Source organism: Nicrophorus vespilloides, unplaced genomic scaffold (assembly GCF_001412225.1).
Source record: "Nicrophorus vespilloides isolate i.1.1-1 unplaced genomic scaffold, Nicve_v1.0, whole genome shotgun sequence".
NCBI classification, from domain to species: domain Eukaryota; kingdom Metazoa; phylum Arthropoda; class Insecta; order Coleoptera; family Silphidae; genus Nicrophorus; species Nicrophorus vespilloides.
Window position 1 is genome coordinate 72,476 of NW_017100098.1, and position 21,747 is coordinate 94,222.

A 21,747-nucleotide genomic window follows, 5' to 3' on the forward strand; every position below is an offset into this window, starting at 1 on the left:
ACGGCAGGAGCCAAAAAATGATCAGGCCGTAGAACTCTGTAACACAAACTCAATATTTGGGGCCGGCCGCTCGGTGAATTCATGGAACATAAATGATAGGAATTAAATTTAAATTATTGTATATTCACTTTCCATCAGTTTCATAATTTGTTTGTTTTTTTATTGTTATTATTATAGTTTGGATTAATTTCATTATTTATGTATTTCAATATAACCTATCCTACTTACTAATTACATCGCAACTACAATAACTTGATTCAACAGAAACAAATCTTTACAAAAAGAGTACAGAAGAATTTTCGTCTTTATGCAAAGGAATTTGAACGAAATGCAATCACACTCATACATACAATCATTCGTTGACTGGTGATACAAACCAATAAAGATCAAAAACAAAACTTAAATGTTACTGGTTTTATCACAATGTATAGTTTGTTCAAAAAAATATACATATCCATAGACAAATGTATCATCTATATGTATATACTTGCTGAAATTCAATATTTACAAATTTAAATTTGTTCAATGAATATTTAACAAAATAACAGAAGATTTGAAAGAACAGATTATAAAGTTATTAGAGACTTTTATTTATTTAAAATAGTAATATATATATACACAGGTTATAGTATTGCAAATTTGGAATATTCAAATAAATTTTATGAAAATATATATAAAAATATACAATATGCGCTGAATTTTTAGTAAATTGTGTTTGTTTGTGTGAGTGTGTATAAACGTTTGTTGTTTTTTACAAATTAAATTATAAATTTAATAAATAGATCCTATATAAATAAGTAAAATTACTTGATATTTTCGGCCACATATCAAAATTTCAATTGCCTCAACAAAAATGTCACGGTTTGTCCATAAACAATTGTTTTCTTCAAACATTAATATCAAGGAAAATCATTTACATATATAATATATTTTATTAAATTCCCATTCAATTTAATTACATCTCTAATAAATAAAAATGTGTTTTTTTCCCACCACATTCCTTTTTTTAAAAATAACCATCATAAAGAACAAACTATACTTAATAGTAAATTTGGTTGGATTTTAAATTACATGTATCATACAAATTGGAAAAGTGTCATGCTATTTAAAACAAAAGAATTCAGTGTTTTTGATCATTCGATCATCATTTCGTTGGTCTTGAACATCAAACAAAAATAAGGATTAATAATAGTTTGAAACTCAAGACACATTTTGCAAAACTATTTACATGTAATTTTTAAGCCCACCATAAATGTCCTGATATATATATATATATATTTATAAGTATATATATATGTAATAAAATCACACTTGACTACACTGTATAAACTTATTCTCTTTTATATATATTTAGAAATATTTATAAAAAAAAAAGTAAAATATCTTGTAAAATCATAGTTTGCAGCAAGTGTGTTTTTATTAATATTATATTTTACAATAATTAATTCACTGTGTTGGATATTTTTGCATAGGTGTGTACATCACTTGTGTGCTTGGAGGTTGTGCACCTTGTCCAGACCACTGGCCTTGTTGTGGCATTACACAGTACTGCTGTCCTGGTGCTGCTGTGTATGGATATTGGTAGTAACCTTGCATGTAACCACCCTGTGTAGTGTACCCCTGTGGATACCAGTATTGTCCATAGCCATACGAATAAGATTGGCCCTGGGCATTGTTCACAGCTGGTGTTGCAGCAGCTTCTCCTCCCGGACCACCATTTTCTTTGCCCCAGAAGCATTTCACCACCTGACCATTGATCTCTGTGTTGTGGATGTTCTCAATTGCATGTGTGGCAGACTCCTTTGTGGCAAACCTTATAAAAGCATAACCTTTATCTTTGAAGACCCTAATATCTAAAATGACACCAAACTGAGAGAACGTGCTCTGCATCAGCTCCTCATTTATGCCATTTGTGAAGCCACCACAATAGACTGTGCTGTTTGTAGGTGAAGTTTGATTGTATACTTCCTCAAATGTGGGTTGTTTGGCTCTCTGAGCAGGTTTATCTGTACGAGGTGGAGGTGGTTTGCGAGTTGACCAGTTAGTACGAATGGAACGAGATCCAAGCCACTGGCCATTCATTGCCTGTATCGCATTCTCTGCTTCTGCTTTCTTCACAAAGGAAACAAATGCGTACCCCTTAGACTTCAGCGTCTGAGGGTCTCTAACTATCCTGCAGTTAGAAATCTCTCCAAATGGAGCAAAGGCCTCTCTCAATGTGTCAGTCTCAATTTCTGGGGATAAGTCCCCAACAAATATGTGGTGGTGATTCGAAGTATCAGTTTTGGGCTGATTGCCTGGACTTGTGGCCCAATTAACTTTCATTTCCTTGTTCAGAAACAGCCTCTTGTTCATTGCTGCTAATGCAGTGGATGCAGATTGGTGATTTGTGAATTCCACAAATGCATATGGATCATTTCCAGGCTCTCTAATTATTTTGCACCCTTTCACTGGTCCTATCTGAGCGAAGAGCGTGCACAGCAGATCCTCGGACACACTCGGATCCAAATTACCCACGTACAGTGTCTTTGGGCAACTTTCTTCCGACATTATGACGCCGGTACCTTTCACACGGGTCGCCTTCAAATGAAATACACACAAACACTGATGTCTTTTAATCGCGCATCAAACTTAGCTCGAACGAACGCAGGCACCAACAACAGCTTTTGGATACGCCTGGACTCACAACGAAAACGAAACAAGATGATGACAAAAAACGCAAAAATCTATGGCTAACTTTCTCTTCTTATTATTCCTCTCCTCACTCGAACTTACAGACTGTCAAACTAAACAAAATGGCAGGGCACTTCGTCAACTAAACTACCAAACATCCCCCACCACATAGACACTTTCTTTCTTCCTCAAAATCGCTGAAATTAATACAAAATGACGATTTTCGTATGCTTTTAATTGAAAAACTGGCTATGAAATTACCGTTCAACACGTTTCTCTGACGCTATTTTCTAGGCAATCCTCTGTCGTTAATTTAAATCTATGCAAGCCTGCAAACTGTGGGTAAAAAAAATCCGCCGGATCTCTCTTGTTTATTATCTACTCTTTTACACAACTTCACTTAAAATATTTTACAAATTTTAGGAACATTCATAACAAATATGATTAAAAATTAAAAATTGTCATATATAATAGATTATTTATAAGCAACTCCAAATAGACGTATCTGGTAAATCTAGATGTTTCTTTAGAATCCAAACACGATACAGTTTATCATAAACAACAAAAGAACACAAAAGCAATTATTATTAAGTATATTCGTTATACACAATATTAATAATAATTTGATGTGAATTTATGCAAATTATTTTATGGAATGTAAATTTCACAAATCTTTTATTATCTTCATGTTGGCTATAGAGTCGAGCAACAGCTGTCTGCTTGTATCTGACCAATCCCTGACAATAGATTTCCATTCTCTATTATTCCCAGAACAACCCAAAGGTTTTCTACAAGGAATCGGCTGTCAAAAATATAGGTTATATTTTGCATTACATATTTGAAATTGTTTTGATGTTTGACTGTTAAAATATGTGATGTTAGCTATTTTTTTGTAAAATGTCGAATCAAGATAGTGTGGAAGACCAACAGCGAAATGAATTGGAAGCGTTGAAAGTAATATCTTTTGCTGCTGTAATTTCATGGTGTTTCTATCATTTCTTTAAACTTTTTCAGGCTATATATGACAAAGATTTGGTAGACTTAAGCAAACAGAGTGCCTGGAATAAATGGAGTCCTCTAGATATATTAATCAAATTGACTCCTTTGAGGGGCAGTTCTGGCCTGACAGAAGAAAATGCCAAATTAAACCTGCATTTGATATGTCCTGTAAATTATCCAAACAAGTAAGAATAGTTTTATTTGGACTTTTTTTAAATAGTTAGTTTTATTATCACATTATTTTTACGTTAGGAACTTTTTTTGTAATCATTTATATACATTTCATGTCAATTTATATAGTTATGAATATATTGACTCATTTTTAATTACATATCTTTAAATCACATCATTGATGACAACTGTTATTTTTAAGAACACCAAAAATAATCTTAGAAAATACCACAGGCATGTCAAAAGAGACATTAACAGAACTTCAGATTAAATTGGAAAAGAAAGCTGACATTCTCTTAGGAGAAGTTATGATTTTTCAACTTTGTGAAGAGGTAAAAGAGTTTCTTTATGAGCACAACAAACCAGCTCCAATAAGTTTTTATGAAGAAATGGTACTGCGGAAGCATCAACAGGAAATGAAAGAAATTGAGGCTCAACAATTGATTGAGGCTTTGCAGGTACTTAAATTCATTCATATAACTTCAACCAATATGCTTTAATTATATATGTTTTTAAGACTAAAAAAGTTCGTGAAGAAATTCTCGAGAGAGAAGAGATATTAAAAATGGAAAATAAACGAATTAAGGAATCCAAGATGATCTCTGAAACATCTAACAATGGTGTTTCCTTACATCGAAGAACTAGTGTCAGGAATAGCGGCGATTCCAATGAATCTAGTGATGAAATTTTGCAGTGTGCACATTTAAACACCAAATCAATTTTATTTGTGAATAATGGAGAAATATGCATAATTCGGGGGAGATGCATTAGTATGTACAGTAAATAAGTTCAAAGATATCATTTATAAATTGTATTTTTAGATCACTCTGATAGGAAGTGCATAATATACAGTGGTATGGACAACAAGACAGGTCAATTGTATATTTTATCTGAATGGAAATTACCTGCTAATTGTGATAAGCAAATCTCCAGCATAGAACAAGAACTGAATTATTTGGTGAAATTGAAGCATCCGAATTTGGCACGGTATTTGAATAGTTTTCACGAAAAAGATGCTTTGGAAAGTAAATCGGTTTTGCATATCTTGCAGGACTTCGTTTTTGGTAAATACTTTTTAATTGAATGTATTTCATGTTAGTACATGACTTCAAACTTCAGGTTTAAATTGTTCACAACTTTATATTTCGGAAAACATTCCTGCTGAAAATAATATTCTAAGGCACATTGCAGAGGGTGTTTTGAATGCGTTAGATTTTCTGCATAGGAATAATGTAGTACATAAGAATATTTCATCATCGTGTGTCTACATAGACCGAAAAGGTTTGAGAATTATTTTTTTTTGTAACAATTTTTCGAATGTGCTTCATTTTAGGGAGAATAAAGTTATCAAATTACAGTTTGGATAAAAGACTTTCTGATCTGTTGTCTCAATCTCAGTCATCGAATTTTAGCAAAAAGTTGGATATTTACAGATTTGGGTTATTTGTGTTATGTTTGGTAAAGGGAGCAAATGTTGATGAAGAACATTTTGAAATTCCCATTAACATATCTCCTGAATTGTATGATTTTTTGTCCAAGTGAGTTTTAATTTGTAATAATATTCTAGTTTACAATAACCCAATTATTTACAGTTGTTTATGTTTAGAAGATAAAAGTAGATATACGGCAGCTCAATTATTAAACCACAAATTTTTGAAAGTACCCTTAGTCCGATTTACACCGTTTAAAAATGGAAACGAAAAGATTCCTGAACGGGCAGGTTCACCTGAGGTCCAAACAGATATACAAATCTTGGCTCATCATATGTCCAATGGTCAATCAAGAGTTGACAAAGAATTTGAAATGTTGGATCATTTAGGTTCGGGTGCATACGGTGATGTGTACAAAGTACGGAATATTTTGGATCAAAGATATTATGCACTCAAACGGATCAAGCTAAATCCACGCAACAGGCAGCTCAACAAAAAGATAATAAGGGAGGTTAAACTGTTATCGAGATTGAATCACGAGAATGTTGTTCGTTATTACAATTCCTGGATAGAAACTGCTGTATTTAAATCTGACAATCTAGACAGCGCAACATCTTATTCAACATCTAAAACAACATTATCTATTGAATCTTTAAATAAAAAGGTATATATATATATATAAAAGGTAAGGTTTAGTAGAAAACTGAAATGAGCAATTTCATGTTATAGGTGGATTCTGCAAATTACAGTAGCTCAATAGAAAAATTAGCTCCACCAGTTGACATTGATATGGATTGGTCAATTAGTTATGGAAATGATATTCCAAAGGATGGATGTTTTGACGATTCAAACAATGAAAGTGACGAAGATGACGATAACGAGAATTGGGGTTTACATTTGTATATATTTCCTATATGAATATGAATATATTATATTAAATGTCCGTTTGTAGGAGTGAAAATAGTTCCGATAGCATACTTTTCCAAAATGAAAGTGAATGCGTTTTATCCAAAAGCAATAAATCTGTTGATAATGGAGTTGTGAATAAAGTAGAGACGCGAATAAAGGAAATTCAATATATGTACATCCAAATGGAATTTTGCGATAAAAGTACTTTAAGAACAGCAATTGATAACAATCTATATTTAGATACCAATAGGGTATGGCGATTGTTTCGAGAAATTGTTGAAGGTATTTGTATATAACTTAGCTAACTAAAGCGATATCATCTGCATCATTATCTTTGCAGGTTTAGCACATATTCATCAACAAGGCATGATTCATAGAGACTTGAAGCCCATGAATATATTCATCGATTATAACGACCACGTGAAAATCGGTGATTTTGGTTTAGCCACAACAAGTTTGTTAACTAGAACCAATGAGACATTTGCAACAAACAAAAGTTATCTTGGTATGTTCACGTTTCAATTAATTTGTTTAATTGCTAATTCTCATTCCTTCTTATCAAGATAATCAGAGTTCACAAGAACAAACCGTTGATCCCAGTATGACTGGTCACGTGGGAACTGCTCTATATGTTGCACCAGAAATAACGTCTACAGCGAAAGCAGTCTACAATCAAAAAGTTGATATATACAGCTTGGGTAAGATGTGACTGAAGTTTAAAGTAGTTGTTCAATTCAGTTTGTCCTAGGGATTATATTCTTCGAAATGTGTTATAACCCATTGAAAACGGGAATGGAGAAAATTAATATTATTTCTGGATTAAGGTCAGAGAAAATATCGTTTCCACCCGACTTTTCTGATAAGGTGTTTGGTAATCAGGAGTATATTATAAAGTAAGACCTGTATTCTAAATAATACAGAAATGTACAGCATTTTTCTTTAGCTGGTTGTTGGATCATAATGTATCTCAACGGCCGACGTCGCAGGAATTATTGGAATCTGAAAACATTCCTCCACCTGTGCTGGAGGAAAGAGAGTTGCGCGAATTAGTTAGACACACATTAAGCAATCCTCAATTAAAAGCGTATAAATATCTGGTAGAGTCTTGCTTCAAACAGCAATTCACTGCTGCACAAGACATTACATATGATCGGGATGTTTCGCTTGCAAACACCGTGAAGAATATTCCCTTGTACAATTATGTAAAGGAAATTATAATCAGGGTAAATGCTCTTTTATTATGTATTGATATTATTGCATGATTTAAAGTTTGTACTGCTTTTAGGTATTTAAATTACACGGAGGACAATACGTATCAACACCTTTGTTAATGCCCAAGAGCAAATATTACGATAGTATAGATACTTGTGTGAAGCTGATGACTCATTCAGGTTACGTTGTATCAGTTCCCTACGACCTCCGGTATTATTCTCTATCATTCATGGAATGCTCATATTAATTGTCGCATTTCAGAGTACCATTTGCCAGATATGTTGCGTGGAACGAAATTACATCACTCAGACGTTATTCTATTGAAAAGGTGTACAGAGAAAAGAAAGTATTTGGTTTCTTACCCAGAGAATTATACGAATGTGCTTTTGACATAGTAAGCCCAAGCCCAGGTACGCTATTATTACAGTACAATATTATTATGTGAATATACAATAATTTTATATTTAGGGAATTTTATGGCTGACGCAGAACTGTTATATATCTTAAATGAAATAATCAATGAAATTACGGCGCTTAATAATCGTAACTTCTTGATTAGACTGAATCATTCGTTATTACTCAAAGCAATATTTATGCATTGCGGTATTAAAGAGAATATGCATAAAGAGTTATATGCTGTTTTATCGGAAGCTAAGGTAGGCATAATTGTTCATATATGTCCATTGAACTAACATTATTATGAATTGGTATTGTTGCAGGAAGGAAAAATTACCCAGTTGGAAGTTAGAACTCATTTGATTAACAAAGGGCTGTCGAATAATTCTATAGGTACGCTTTTCAATTTGATGGAGAGCGAAGGGACAATTAACAAAATAACCAGCCAATTACAAACCATCACGAAAAAGAAGAACACCGATGCATCGACATATGCAAAGCAAGCGCTACATGAACTGAAAATTATCCTAACTAATGCAGAAGCTTTAGGGGTTTCGGTAAATTTTGATTTTTGATTTGATACAATTTTCTGAACTTAAATAATTGTTTCAGTTCAATATTATCGTGTCTTTGGGTTTAGTGTACAACGTTCAGCAGTATTCAGGAATGATGTTTCAGTTGGTTTGTGAAGTGCGGAAGAAGAAAAAGATCGCAATGGATGTACTAGCAGCGGGTGGAAGATATGACAATATGATACGCACATACAGAAATACCGTGGTGCAAGATAATGAGTCAAGTATGGATATTAAACAATCGGCGGTGGGTGTTTCCATATCCCTGGATAAACTTACAAGCGCAATGCAAAAGAATCAGGATGACATGACTAATTTCGCTTATTTGGATGTTGCTGTTTGTTCATTGGGAACCAATGCTTTTATAAAAGAAAAGTCCAAGGTCAATTACTAGGTTTTCTTTGATGTCACTGTCCAACGTATATTTATTTGCAGGTTTTGAAAGATTTGTGGTGTGCTGGCATCCGTTGTACGTTAATAGATGCCTCCACCCTAGAGGAAATCCAAGAGCAATGCAACGAGCTAAAAGTCCCTCATGTGATTATTTTAAAAGATAGCGAGGTTAAAATAAAGAGTTGGGATAGGGAGCGGTAAGAAATATCTGCTTCTAAACAAAGTGCACAAACCTTTCCGGTTGCAGGTTCTTCGAGAAGAAAGCAACTATCGGCGATTTAGTAGAGAATATGCAGCGTATTTTAAAAATAGGAAACGACACTTGCCCCGATTCGAGAGTATATCACAACGAGCAAGAAATCAATGTGAACATAAATTTTCTCACTAGCGAAAAGCTCCTGGCAAATAACAGAAAGCGATTGGAAAATCAGGTAGCGCTATATGGTTATGGTCAATTTAAGCATGCACAGATGTAACGATTTTCCTTGTAGATTCGATCGCAAATGGATTCATTGTTCAAACGACTTAATGGATCTGTTTGCGTTTTAGTAATTAACCTAGAGATAGCCGTAATTAAAACTATGGTAGCGTTTTTGGATTTTGAATCGGAAAGTGTATTCAACAAATCTGTTGAGGAAGTCAAGGAAAAGTGAGTTGAATGAAATACTTTATATCATGTGCTCGTAATTGCTATTTTCACATTTGCAGGCATCTGCGACACAAGAAGTATTTACATGAGATCTGTCCAGAAATTTTCGAAGAGAAGAGCAAACGTGCGAATCCAGTTATTGTGCTTTACAGTTATAACGATAATTTATTTAAAGTAATATTTTAAATAATTAACATGTAAATATATATTTTTTTATATTTATTCATATAAATAAACTTATTTATAGTAAAAACACTTGATACTGATTATTTTTATATAATTTGATAGAATATTTTATATTTAATTCTAAGTAAGTAGATTTTCCTATTAATTGACATTTATAATATCATTCATTTACTTGATTTACTAATTAATTGTAGAAAGATATGAGACTACGAACTCTATATATATATTTACAAAGTTACGTTATGACAACATTATTAATTTTTAATTTAAGCCACTATTTCTTTCCCTAATTGCCCTTAATATAAAATTACTGTAGGCTCTTGCGTCATTCAAATAATATGTACTTCGACGAGAAGAATGATGTTGGCGGTGGAACACATTCATGTATTAAAATGTAAAACAGTTTTGTCTGCAATAGGCGTGATTCAGACGTACTCGAGACGTCGGGTTTTTATGAAAAATCAATTTCTTGGCTATTGTCCAAAGGCGTGTGATCAATCAGCCCTAAAAATATGGTAATGTTCCTTTTTCTTATCTTCTCTATAAAATACGCTCTTAAAAAGTATGAGATCATGCCAAAGGGATTCTATATCAACTGCTATCATATTACGTAGTAAAAATGTACAAAAAATTGCGTCCCCAAAAAATATTTTAACAAAGCTCTACGCCCAAATCTTATAAATATAGCTATTCAGCATACTTCATCCAATGATTATAATATAGTGCTATAGAATAGTGTATCACGTCGATTAGAAATAAACGTCAAAGTAAAGGTAAATTAGGAAAGTTGTAATTAAAGGGTCAAAGTATTTATTTTATATGTCGATCTTTAACGCTGAATTAGGGCGATTTTATGAGGCAATAAGACGGAATTTCATTTTATCGTAAAAAAGAGGACGAACCGGCCTTAAAAGTTTTACTTTCTTTACGATGCTCGACGGTGAAAGAGTGCGGAAAGAGAAGAATGATGTTTATAGATAAATAAGTAGTAATTTACGGTCACATGCAACTATCTTCACCAACGTGATTTCTAGTGTATGTACGTACAATACGTACGTACGTACAATAAATAACATTTTGTTACATTAAGCAACAAATAACGATAAAAATGAGTTGGAGATGACAATGTTTCATTACTAAAGTCAGGGTGAACAACGTATCTGCAACTTTCGGAAACAATCCAGTTAAGTTCATCATTTCAATGCATTTACGAAATCGTATTACCACAATCAGACGGCAGCCCAGGGCAAACCGAGCTTATGCAATCGTTTTACTATTTATGCTTCGTCCGTTAATTTAATTTATTCCCCAGCGTTCTTTCCCTACATTCATTAAATGCAGATTAAAAATTCTGCGTCAACAGAGTTGCCGAGAATCAAAAATAATAATAACTGATGGATGGAAAACAACAACGCCAGAAACTGAATATTTAATCAAAAAGTTGCATTGGTGCATTATTTCCAACATATATTGTTTTCTTCAGTATAGCATTGAGTATAAAACAACGCCATCACGTTTCAGTGAATTTCAGTTTTTATGTATCTAAAATAATGTAAAACGGTTTGTGATCCTTACGTAGAATTATATAAATAATAGTAATGTACTGAAACTAGATTAATATAAATATTTTTAATATACATACCTCAATATATTTTTTTTTATAAGAAAGTTTTGGGAAAAATTGCGTTGTTTTGTTTGGTGCAATAAACGTATGACGTATGTTCAGTAATTATCTTAATTTTGTTAATTAAACTTCAATTACGATTATTGAGAATATTGAAAAACTGCAGCGATCTAATTTGGTACAATTTTTATTTTTATATTATAATAAACGAATGTCGGTTTGGAAGGTTCGTGTTTGCTTAAAAGTTTTGCGGAATAATTCGACAATAAAAAAAGGGAGAATCGGTCCCGGACGTCTCATTTCCTATTCCAAACATACTTGTGGAACAATCATGGGGGACACGACGTAAAGTTTTTCAAAAGAAGGAACGATGTTTGTTTTATTATTGCTTTAAGGGATGTGCAGAAGAAAAGAGAGAAATGAAGTCGATGGATTTAATATCAATTCGGATTCTGGTTTAGGTGGCTATAATGAATCGCCTTTACGTTATATGAGAATATATATACTTATTTGAGAGCTGAAAATCGCGAATGGAACAAGTACAGTTCATATAACTGTCAGTGAGAAAGCGTGTCCACTTTATCTCGGTCATTTATGATGGATATATGGTCAACGACGAAACCAACTGTCCCACCCCGCAATTCCATTTATACTTGCACAACTTTATTTACTAATGTATCATGAAAAACATGTAGGCAACCATTAATTATCTATGTATTTATTACGATAACATTATTAATTCTATAAGGAAAGTCGTTATAACATTTAACATTTGGAAAGAGACATAATTATAATTTTCGAAGTACTGCGTATGGGTACTATATTTAAATCATGTTTTTCGCTAAAAAATATAAATTTAATGAATGTTCTGCACATTTCCTATCTTTCACTATACAAAGGTAGCATTCATACATTTTGTATACGTCACATGTGATCGATACTTACAAACGGAATAAAATAAAAGCTGAAACATTAATATTTGTGCAAATATAAATAATAAACTAACCAGAGAAAATAAATGTTTAGAATATTTACGATCATATAAAAATATTTATATTGTCTATAAGTAATAATATAAATGAAAATTGTGACATTTTTGTATAATAGATGTCCATAGTAAGTAGAATATGTCTTTTAGAATTAGTGTCAGTAAGAATGTTAAGGAAGAAAATAGTCTCAGATAGAATATCATAGTAACTACATCGTATCAAATAACGTTGAGAGAAGAACATTCGCAATTAATGAATAAAGTTTTGTAAGCCCAGGTAAATTTACTTACATTCCTAACTAGTGAGACTCCTCAATGATAAAACTGTAGATTAATATTAGATTATATATACTCTGTCTATTAGGTAGGTTGGTTAGTGAAATATTTGATGTAATGTTTATGTAATCTTGCTGCAATGGAAATTTTCATTTCGTGTTTAATGACGTTCCCGAAGGATAACATGGTCCTGCTATCCGGTCCCGGCAGGCCAGCAGGTGAGTAGCAGGAAGTGGTTAATCTATAATGCATACACCTGAAAGCATCTAGAGATTTTAGAAGGGAAATATTCCTTCATTTATGAAAACGCCGTCTTTTGCTTGTTTCATTAAATCGAGGAGAATGACATTCATTTGTTCACGTACTGCTGTGTTAGGTTGTAAAGAATGCTAGACGTTTTAATCATTCGCCTTGCAGTAATTACAAATGTTATCCATGCGTTGATCGATTACGGAATTCGGGCAAGTTTCGCTGAGTTTTGATTGGAAATGAAGAGAAAAAATTATCACCGTAAAAGTTTTCCTCGTATATGTCATGGACTCATCAAACATTTATGGATCCACTGGAAAATGTGCGGAGATTTGCGGGGTCATAACTTGTACAAAGAATCGAACGAAGATCATCAAAGCCGTACATTTATCAAAGGCTACCAAAAGTTTGTGGTCAATCTTCATTCGGTTGCCTTTATTCGTCCGGATCCATTTATTCAGATTGCGGATGCGCATCGTTAGTTATATCTGTTTAAAAGCCCGGTTATGGTCAGTTTGAGACTGCTCTAATTCAATGGAAGATAAATTACTAAGACGCAAAAAAATCATATATCACAAATATATTCGGGCGGCGATGCTCTCATGAATTCGCCATGAGCGAAATGTATATAAAATGCGATCGATTCCATTACAATACATTATCGGGAGATTTGTAATGCAGAATTACTTTCGCATTCTTGGGGGGCTGAAACTTACAAATTTATGCACTCTCCCTATTTTGTACCATTTCTGCCAAAAGCCATTTATTCTATTGCAACAGATAACTTATTGAATACTTAAAAGGATAAATGATATAAATATTATTATCGATTTACTATCAGCAGAATCTTTTCAATATATCTGCTCATTCCATACGAAAGATAGCAATAAATATTCAGAGAAGTACATTCAATAAATAAAAAGGAACAAATCTATAATATGTATAAACCAAATATTTCGTAATATTAATATTAGTTACTGTTCAAGCAGCATCACTAATGCATTCAGCAAAATGTAACATAGTTGTAGATTATTTATTCAAATTTCGTAGCCTTTTCGAAATGGAAGTATCTGCACATATAATGTTTATTATATGCAGGTTCTTCCATTATTAAGTTTATTTATTTATAAGGTTCAGATTGTAGCAATCAATATTCTAGACAAAATTTCAATTTCGTCATCTATATCTAACTTACAGATTTGAAGACCTTTCCGAGAAAAGAAATAAACCCATTTATTGGAATATTTTGAAAATCAATCTTTATAAAACAGATATTAGAAAACTTTTGGAACTGAGATATCAACAAAAGTTTCGGCAATAACTCAATTGAATTTTTGAAAACATATATATTTTGTATGTTATTGCTGCACTACATTAATACAAATTGGGGTTGTATTACGTAAGATAATAATAAACAAAAAATAGAGGAAGCGTTGTTAATTTAAAAAGACGCAATATAGGGAAATTTAAGGAAGATCTATGCAGTTGTGCTTAAAGGGCAAGAATTTATCATATTAAAAATACGGAAAAAGTTGAATAAATCTTGGGGACGTTGTATCGCGGCACCAGGGAAAGGACATTTTTACCCTGTCGCATTTTTAAATTCCGACCTGATTAAAGTTCGAGAAAATTGTTTCGGCCCTTTTCCATTTGACGACAGGATCTCTTATTCGGCCGTCGTTTATTTATATTATTTCGGTCATAAATATATTACAAGGAAGACGAATTAGCGCACTCTCTCCGAATTTATTTAAATTTTATGGTAAAACTGTCATTATGTCTGTCATTATCCAATTCCCAAAAATGGGGACTCTTAAATTAACTTAATAAATCTCCTTGAATAATGATTACGAAATTATTTAATATGGCGTGCTCGTGCGGTATTAACTGAAAATCCTGTTCCTTTGAGGACTGCCGTTGGGAAGTTTCGTGCATTGTTCCTTTTGTTTGTAAATATAAATAAACTTGGGAATATTATTAAGCGAGGCTGCAAATAAAAAAAGAAGCAATATTAAATAAAACACAAAAATAATACTAAGAGGCACACATGCACAAAGAATGGTGAGGGAGTTAGGAAGGTAAATATTTTTTGTTGCGTAGGTCCTCCTGGAACTGCCTTACAATGAATTCGTCAAATATTTATACAAATTTGCATCGTGTTTGCCCGTGCACAATGAAAATAAAGGATAACAGGGAGAATATTGCAAACGCGATCGTAAAAGGGTTTCGGAATGTTTTTTTTTTCTTCGTCGGAACTGTTCGGTCGATTTCATGTCACTTAATTAAACCAATATTTCATTAAGCCATTATAGTTTTGCAACTGGAATTAGCTTAGAAGCGCGGATGCTGTGTTTGTTTGCCATTTGAGATGATCCGTATCGAAAGGAGTAGGAGGAACAGGGTCGGCCATGTCGACATGGGGCGGCGAATCCGCGCATGATTAATGGTTTGTTTTCCGAGCCGGTAAAACTTTTACAAGACGTAAACAAGTTGTGAGAAATGCGAACGCTATTTATTATTATTTCGCACAATTTTTCAATGAGATCGATTTGCATCGGAATTGCTCTGTGCCCTCAAAAGCACAGCGCCATTTTCGTTAAACACATGTTTTTTTTTGTGTGTCGATTTAGACACCTCCACGCGATGATGTATGATTTTGAAACTGGCCACAACTTATTAAGCTTTTCCATTGAAAATAATAAATAATTCCAAAAATTATAAATTTTAACTGTTTCTTTTTAATAATTTCTATTTACAATAACGTATACAAGAATACACTTGTATTTACCTGCAAATAGAGAACAGCTTGCTTTGTAAACATCGGACATGCAATTAAGCTTCTTATTTACGTAGACCAGTTTTATAGTAAACGGATAAAATTAATTTTTCATACTGACATATTTTTCAAAAGCAAAACGAAAATCGTATGTTAATCAAGAACCTATAAAACGTGTTATTGGTTACGCTGAACAAATTTAAAGCAACTAGGAATTACTCGTTTTATTATCGCGCAAGAAAATAAATTATAAACAGAACGGTGTTTAAATATTGTTTTATGAGTTTGAAATTAATTTTTATTCATTTAAATTTTTAAATAGTCCATATTTCATGTTGTTATATATATATATTAATTCTTTCTCTCTATATATATTTATTTTTATTCCAACCCTGCGCGAATAAAAGTAATTTATTACGTTAAAATGTGAGTTTACCGTACGAGATTTATATTATTCAGTAGTTGTAATTTCTCGACTCGAGATTGAAATTGCTGAGCATAAATGCTATGAATTCTATTTATAACAAATTATTCAAACGGTAACGTAGATTATCTGCTATTCAAAAATTTTATTTATTCGAGGAGCAAATATTAAAATTAATTTCTATCATTCTCCTTTTCTATCTAATAAAATTTAAGTGTATTACAAGCAACTTGAACAAAAGTTCCATGCATATGTGTGATGGCGTCGGGTAGATGGAAGTTTTAACTGGATTTTAGGTGGTGGAAAACCTTAATTTCCATTTTCATATTACTCCGGCACTTAATGTAATGTTTACAATTGCAAATATTACTTGAAACGTAATACGCTCATCTGATTATCCACCCTATCTGTAGACGTGTTTGTGTCTTTTTTTTCGCTTGTTCGGTTGGCAATAAAAAGCATTGCCCGTATGCTGCATTTAACAATCGGAACCTTATCGCGCGTTCATACGGGTAGCAGGGTCAGATGGGAACTTTTATTTTCCCTTCACGAAAATTTATTTTAAGCTGCAAAATTAACTCTAATTGTATAAAACTTCTCAAATAAAATTATTTTATTTCAACTCCTGCGAGCACTCAGGACTATTAGCGCAAATTGGAAAAAAAGGTTTTATTTTATTATGCTAAGCATCTTTCTACTAATTGTTTCACGGTCTTTTATATTTTAAAGTAAATACAAATTTCATGTACAAGCTTTGTATAATATTGTATCCATATATTAGAATACAAGAGCGACTAATAGCCGAATTGTTAAGTCGGCCTACCTACGGTTCCGTGAACGCCGGTTCTAATCCCTTTGTGAGCTCCCTCGGTACTTGCAGCAATAGGACCATCGTTCATCATAAATGGACAGTTAAATGAATGAGGTTCAGCACATGGACCTTCAGCCAAGTCGATGGACAATGACAGTGTTAAGGATAGCAGCAGATACAGAGAAGTTAACCTACAAGACTAAAGCCAACCAACAAAATAGAAAGAAGAAAATAATGGTAAAAACTTCAATTGAGAAGATTACCAAAAAAAAATGAAATGTCTACCGCCTTTAGAATAATGTTTGCAGGAATAGATTTAAAATATATATACTATGACATAATAAAATAAAATATTAGAATACAGCATCCAATGTATTGGTAAAATAAAGAAAAAAATAAAAAAAATTGGTGAAGAGAAAATATATTTATTTGTTCGCATAACCATTTAAAAAACATACAAAACTATGGAGCACATTACTATTAATTGTAAATCTTATTTACTGCATACGGATTTTTGAAACATACAAGCTCATAAGGAATTCAATAATTTTATATTTGCGGTTGTGATGTTTTTAAAGAAAAATATTAAACTGTGCATACATTCTAAAAACAAATTATCGTTTTTCCTTTAAGTTGATGTTTGTTTTGGCCTTTGGGCCTGGTAAACATATATAACATTTTTCAGTAATGGGACAAAACATTCGGGAAGGAGGAAATCGATCGAACTGTGCGTGTTTATATGTGGGGAAGGGCCATATTTACGAGTTTGTTGACTGAAAATTCTTACTTTTCACCGAAAGTTTTCCTTTTTTTCTTCTACACATTTTTTTTTTTATTTCTGTCAGGAATGTCCTGTGCATTGGTTATACTCGAAAACAACTTTCACCAAGATTCTTCGCAGATCTGCCGAAAAGGATGTTTATTCAGATTTTTATTCACGGCACTAAAGCTATTTGTAGATTGCTGTCGAGGATAAAAAAGCACGTGCAGACGAGGAAGAATGTATAGAAAAAAAAAGAAGTAGTTTTAGTAAAGTGCTTATAAACTGGCGTCTTACAAAACCTTTTATAGGACCCTTAAAATGTTCTGACATTATATTTTGTATTTTTCTAAATTTGAAGTCGGTTACTCGTCACGTATTACTTATCAAGTTACTAATTTGCACATCTGAAATACATTACTAGGTACTTGTTGTGTCGACCAGCGAGTTTTCAGTTGAATGGCATCCCGGTTGGAAATACTTTAATCAGAGTAATTAAAGGCGTGCGCATTGCAAAACGGCGAGGAGTCGGCAGCAGTCTTTACGTAACGAAAATTTGTCAACTTATCTTATATATAGCATAAGCATTATTTGGCAGAATTTGTCAGGGTAATTTAATTACAGTTGATAAGTTTGGCGCAGATAACAATTGGAACATTTGCATAAATTAAATTGGGGGATGACGAATTTTTCGAATGGAATGAATCCTCGCTAATTTCTTTAAAATTAATGCTTTGAAATAAATTAATTTCGAAATTCTCGCGGTTTCTCGTTCGCCGCGTCGTTTAGAAACTTTCTCTCCATGAAAATTCGACGATATTTAAGACGACCGCTCGCATATTTGTTGTCTCTATATAACATTATTTGGAAAATTAGTCAACTTATTATTTTTTTAAACTCTTTGGTATTTCTTAATTGACATTTAATTAATATTTATAATAGAAATGTTAATTTCATTATATTCTAGATTCTGTTTAAAAAGTTCGTTCCATGAAATTTTCATTATTATTAATTTAATTTTATTAGATATATCCATTTATGTATGTATGTTATTTTGTTCCAGTATAAGTAACAACATACAGTATATGTTCTATATATTTGTTTGTTTTCGTATAATTTGAATAGTAATTGATGTGTATTGTTATTGTTGTTGGGTTATAGCATTTTTACAAATCCCCTTCTTGAATATTCTCGAAAAAAATATTACTGTTATCAGTGTTAATATTCTTAATTAACATTTTTTACACGAGATATGCGCACTAGCACTCACACTTTACATGAGTAAATAATCATTTTTATTTACAGTACTTATGCAAGAATCTGTAAACTACTAATAAGTAATTTGATAAGTAGTAGATGATGAGTAACCGTCTTCATATTTGTATTCAATCACAAAATCTATATTCTAAGAGATTAATATTCGTATAATTTATTTATTTTTAGGAATAAATATTGTACTGCTAAAACTAATTAATATATAATTCTACTGCGTCATTAGTGTATTGTAGCGGTTCCCAATTTGACATACCCTCATTAGCATACCCTTTGACATGTAATTTCCATAGATTGTACTCCTCATATAAGAAATTTAGTAAGTAAACGTGTTCTAACTAAATAAATAACACAATTTTTCCACCATAATAACTAACTTTTTTTTTACATAACTTACCGGTTATAAATATTATATAGTGTATATGATTCACATAAATATTATAAAAGAAACTGAACTTAAAAAAGTCAACATGATTTAATTTGCAAATGCAAATCTAAGATGACATGTGGGTACGGTCTCAATATATTTCAAAATGTAACGTACATCATTTTACAAAACTCACAGTCTGCTGTAAACACTCTATCGTCGGTAAACGTTCTATCGAATAAATGTTTCTCGGTGAATTGTGCAGTACGTGAATTTGATTTTATTTATGAATTATTCTCGCAATACTTGAAACAAAACGTGATCGGATTCTGCATGAATGATGATAGCATCAGTTTCGTTCGTTGTTATGTCGCATTCAATTATTGGAATGATTAAAATTCTTGCGCTATAAACTACCAGAGGTGGTGAAAGAACACAGCTCCGTTCGAATATGCTGGTTTTAATTTCTCCTTTTCCATATCACTTGAGCTTTCCATACTTGTTTGTAGATCATTATCTTGCGTTTATTAAATACGAACGTCGTTTTTCCGAGGACTATGCGAGAAAGAGGGTTGTTTTTCGATGATGAATTCAATTTATTTCAGCGTTTATTCAAGAGCGTTTCGACACGAAATTCTATTCTAATATTACATGCACATATTGTTCGCAAAATACAGAATGTTAAACTCTCAAAGTCTGCAGGTGTATGTCGGTGGACTAATATTTTTTCTCAAAAATTATCATCAAATAAATGAAAAGTGGTTTGAATTGGATTAAATGAGATTTGAAATGATCGTGTGTAAAAAGTATTATTTTAAAGTTTCCTCAAAATTGCAGTATATTTTCAAGTTGAAATCGTTTTTGGTCGCAACTCCGTTCATTCGATGACGCCGTGTTTTCCATACAACGAACGAGCGTCAAACAAAGGGTTTCGCCGAGACGAAATTATTTTTATATTAACACTTTGCTGGAAGGCACATAAAAAATACAAAGTTACAATGTTGAATTTTCCTCTCTAAATAGAGTACCATGTCACGTCCAATTTAGAACCCTATTCCTTTATATTGGTCGGAGTTTGTTTAAAAGCATAAAACGTCCATTAAAAATGTATATAAGTAGATACATTTATGTACCAACATCCAAAAATGGTTAATAACTATACAGCCTATAACAGTAGAAAAGTAAAACCTACTTGGATTGTTCTTTTTTTAATATTAACATTATGAATAATAAATATATATTTAGTGCAAAATATTTCCATCAAATAATTGTTATATGTTTTTAAAATAAATAAACCCAAATGTTATTTAAACATAAGTGATGAAATATATATATATATATACGAGACTGACGCGTACATTTGTATTAAAAAAAAGGGATGGAAATAGGAAATAAAAATGTTGGGGATATTCAGAGGAGTTGTGCGTTTAATTAGGAAGCAACGTGTCCCATATATATAGGACTAATTGCGCTCTTCTTCGAAACGACCGACTAATTCTACGCAAACCGTACAGAGCGAGCCATTTCTGTTAATACACACACACAGCCATAGCCAGATTTACCAAACAGGTCGGCATCTTAGGTAGCAGATTAATGAAGATATCTGACGGTCTTTGAGTGCATAAATTGAACGACCGCCCCCGGCGCCAAATCCATCAGACGACGTCTCTCCCTCGTCCATTTTTTCCATCTTATATATATATATATTTCCCTTGTAAATCCACTTGGTGCTCATTTTCTCTTCCCACTTCTGTTAACCACCTCAAGAAAGCAGCAGCATAATTTTCGAGTGCGTTCGTTTTATAGCGGAAATATGGTAATCAGGTTGTATTAAGGCAGACCCTTTGCCTGCTTCTAGAATCTAGATAAATCTTTCCAAGCGGACTGTTTCAAGTGTAAATGGCTGGCGACGACTGCCGTATACACGGGATGAGAAGGTATTACCGATATTAGCGTTAGCTCCAACGAATTACACGAGGATTTTTACTATTATTCTGCTACCTTTAAATGTATTTATCTTTTAAGTTTCGTCTTAAAATAAAACTACACTTTCTTGTCCAGGTAACACGCACAAACTAAACTGTACATTAAACTATATGACGTTTTCCAAATTAGCGTAAAGTCAACAAATTTTAAAAGATTTTCAAGGAATTTTTAAAAGAAAGTGAGTAGCCAGAACGGAGGAGCGCTTATATCGTTTTCTCAACGCTGGGGCCCAGGATTAAAACAATACAAAAGAAACTTCCTATTTGCATAGAAAGCAGCTTTTACGGCGGCCATCGCGCACAAACTGAATTTACTTTGCTGCACCATTCTTTCTTACACTTTTCATTTATTCATTTCTTTTTCTCTTTCTTCAATTATTATATTTGCTTTAAATTATTTAATCATACAATTTAATATGCCTCAGCAAAACTGATCAACGGTAATCATACAATTTATCGACCAGCAATTGTCCTTACTCTAATCTACCATTATTTAATATATTTTAGATATATTCTATCATTAAATATTGGAAACATTATTATTCGCAAAATATTATTTTCCAATTTGGTTTGAGTAATTAGTTGACATCAATTCATTGCGACACTATTCTGCGCCATTCTCTCA

General features: G+C 32.4%; 2 protein-coding genes across 2 annotated transcripts; one reads left to right on the forward strand and one right to left on the reverse strand.

The window, feature by feature from the left end:
* Window positions 1–1,369: 1,369 nt before the first annotated feature.
* On the reverse strand, window positions 1,370–3,011 carry LOC108567879 (nucleolysin TIAR). Its single transcript, XM_017928593.1, has 2 exons — window positions 2,935–3,011; window positions 1,370–2,870 (listed from the first exon to the last, which is right to left on the reverse strand). The coding sequence occupies exon 2, from the start codon at window positions 2,548–2,550 to the stop codon at window positions 1,447–1,449; it is 1,104 nt and encodes a 367-aa protein (XP_017784082.1). The 5' UTR covers window positions 2,551–2,870; window positions 2,935–3,011; the 3' UTR covers window positions 1,370–1,446.
* Window positions 3,012–3,449: 438 nt separating this feature from the next.
* Window positions 3,450–10,014, forward strand: LOC108567811 (eIF-2-alpha kinase GCN2). Its single transcript, XM_017928503.1, has 24 exons — window positions 3,450–3,627; window positions 3,688–3,857; window positions 4,046–4,301; window positions 4,361–4,613; window positions 4,665–4,907; window positions 4,963–5,124; window positions 5,177–5,381; window positions 5,436–5,937; window positions 6,003–6,172; window positions 6,226–6,464; window positions 6,523–6,687; window positions 6,746–6,880; window positions 6,931–7,075; window positions 7,126–7,405; window positions 7,468–7,604; window positions 7,656–7,804; window positions 7,863–8,050; window positions 8,114–8,347; window positions 8,403–8,744; window positions 8,798–8,952; window positions 9,003–9,186; window positions 9,247–9,404; window positions 9,464–9,578; window positions 10,009–10,014. Exons 1-24 carry the CDS (start codon window positions 3,571–3,573, stop codon window positions 10,012–10,014), a joined length of 4,650 nt encoding a protein of 1,549 aa, XP_017783992.1. The 5' UTR covers window positions 3,450–3,570.
* The last annotated feature ends 11,733 nt before the right edge of the window (window positions 10,015–21,747 follow it).

Excerpts from the sequence above, each read along its gene's own strand:
- LOC108567879 (XM_017928593.1), bottom strand. The coding sequence starts at position 2,550 with ATGTCGGAAGAAAGTTGCCCAAAGACACTGTACGTGGGTAATTTGGAT.
- LOC108567811 (XM_017928503.1), top strand. The coding sequence starts at position 3,571 with ATGTCGAATCAAGATAGTGTGGAAGACCAACAGCGAAATGAATTGGAA. Across the intron at positions 6,173-6,225 it reads GAGAATTGGGGTTTACATTT|GAGTGAAAATAGTTCCGATA; the intron begins GTATATATTTCC and ends GTCCGTTTGTAG. Across the intron at positions 9,187-9,246 it reads GAAAGCGATTGGAAAATCAG|ATTCGATCGCAAATGGATTC; the intron begins GTAGCGCTATAT and ends TTTTCCTTGTAG.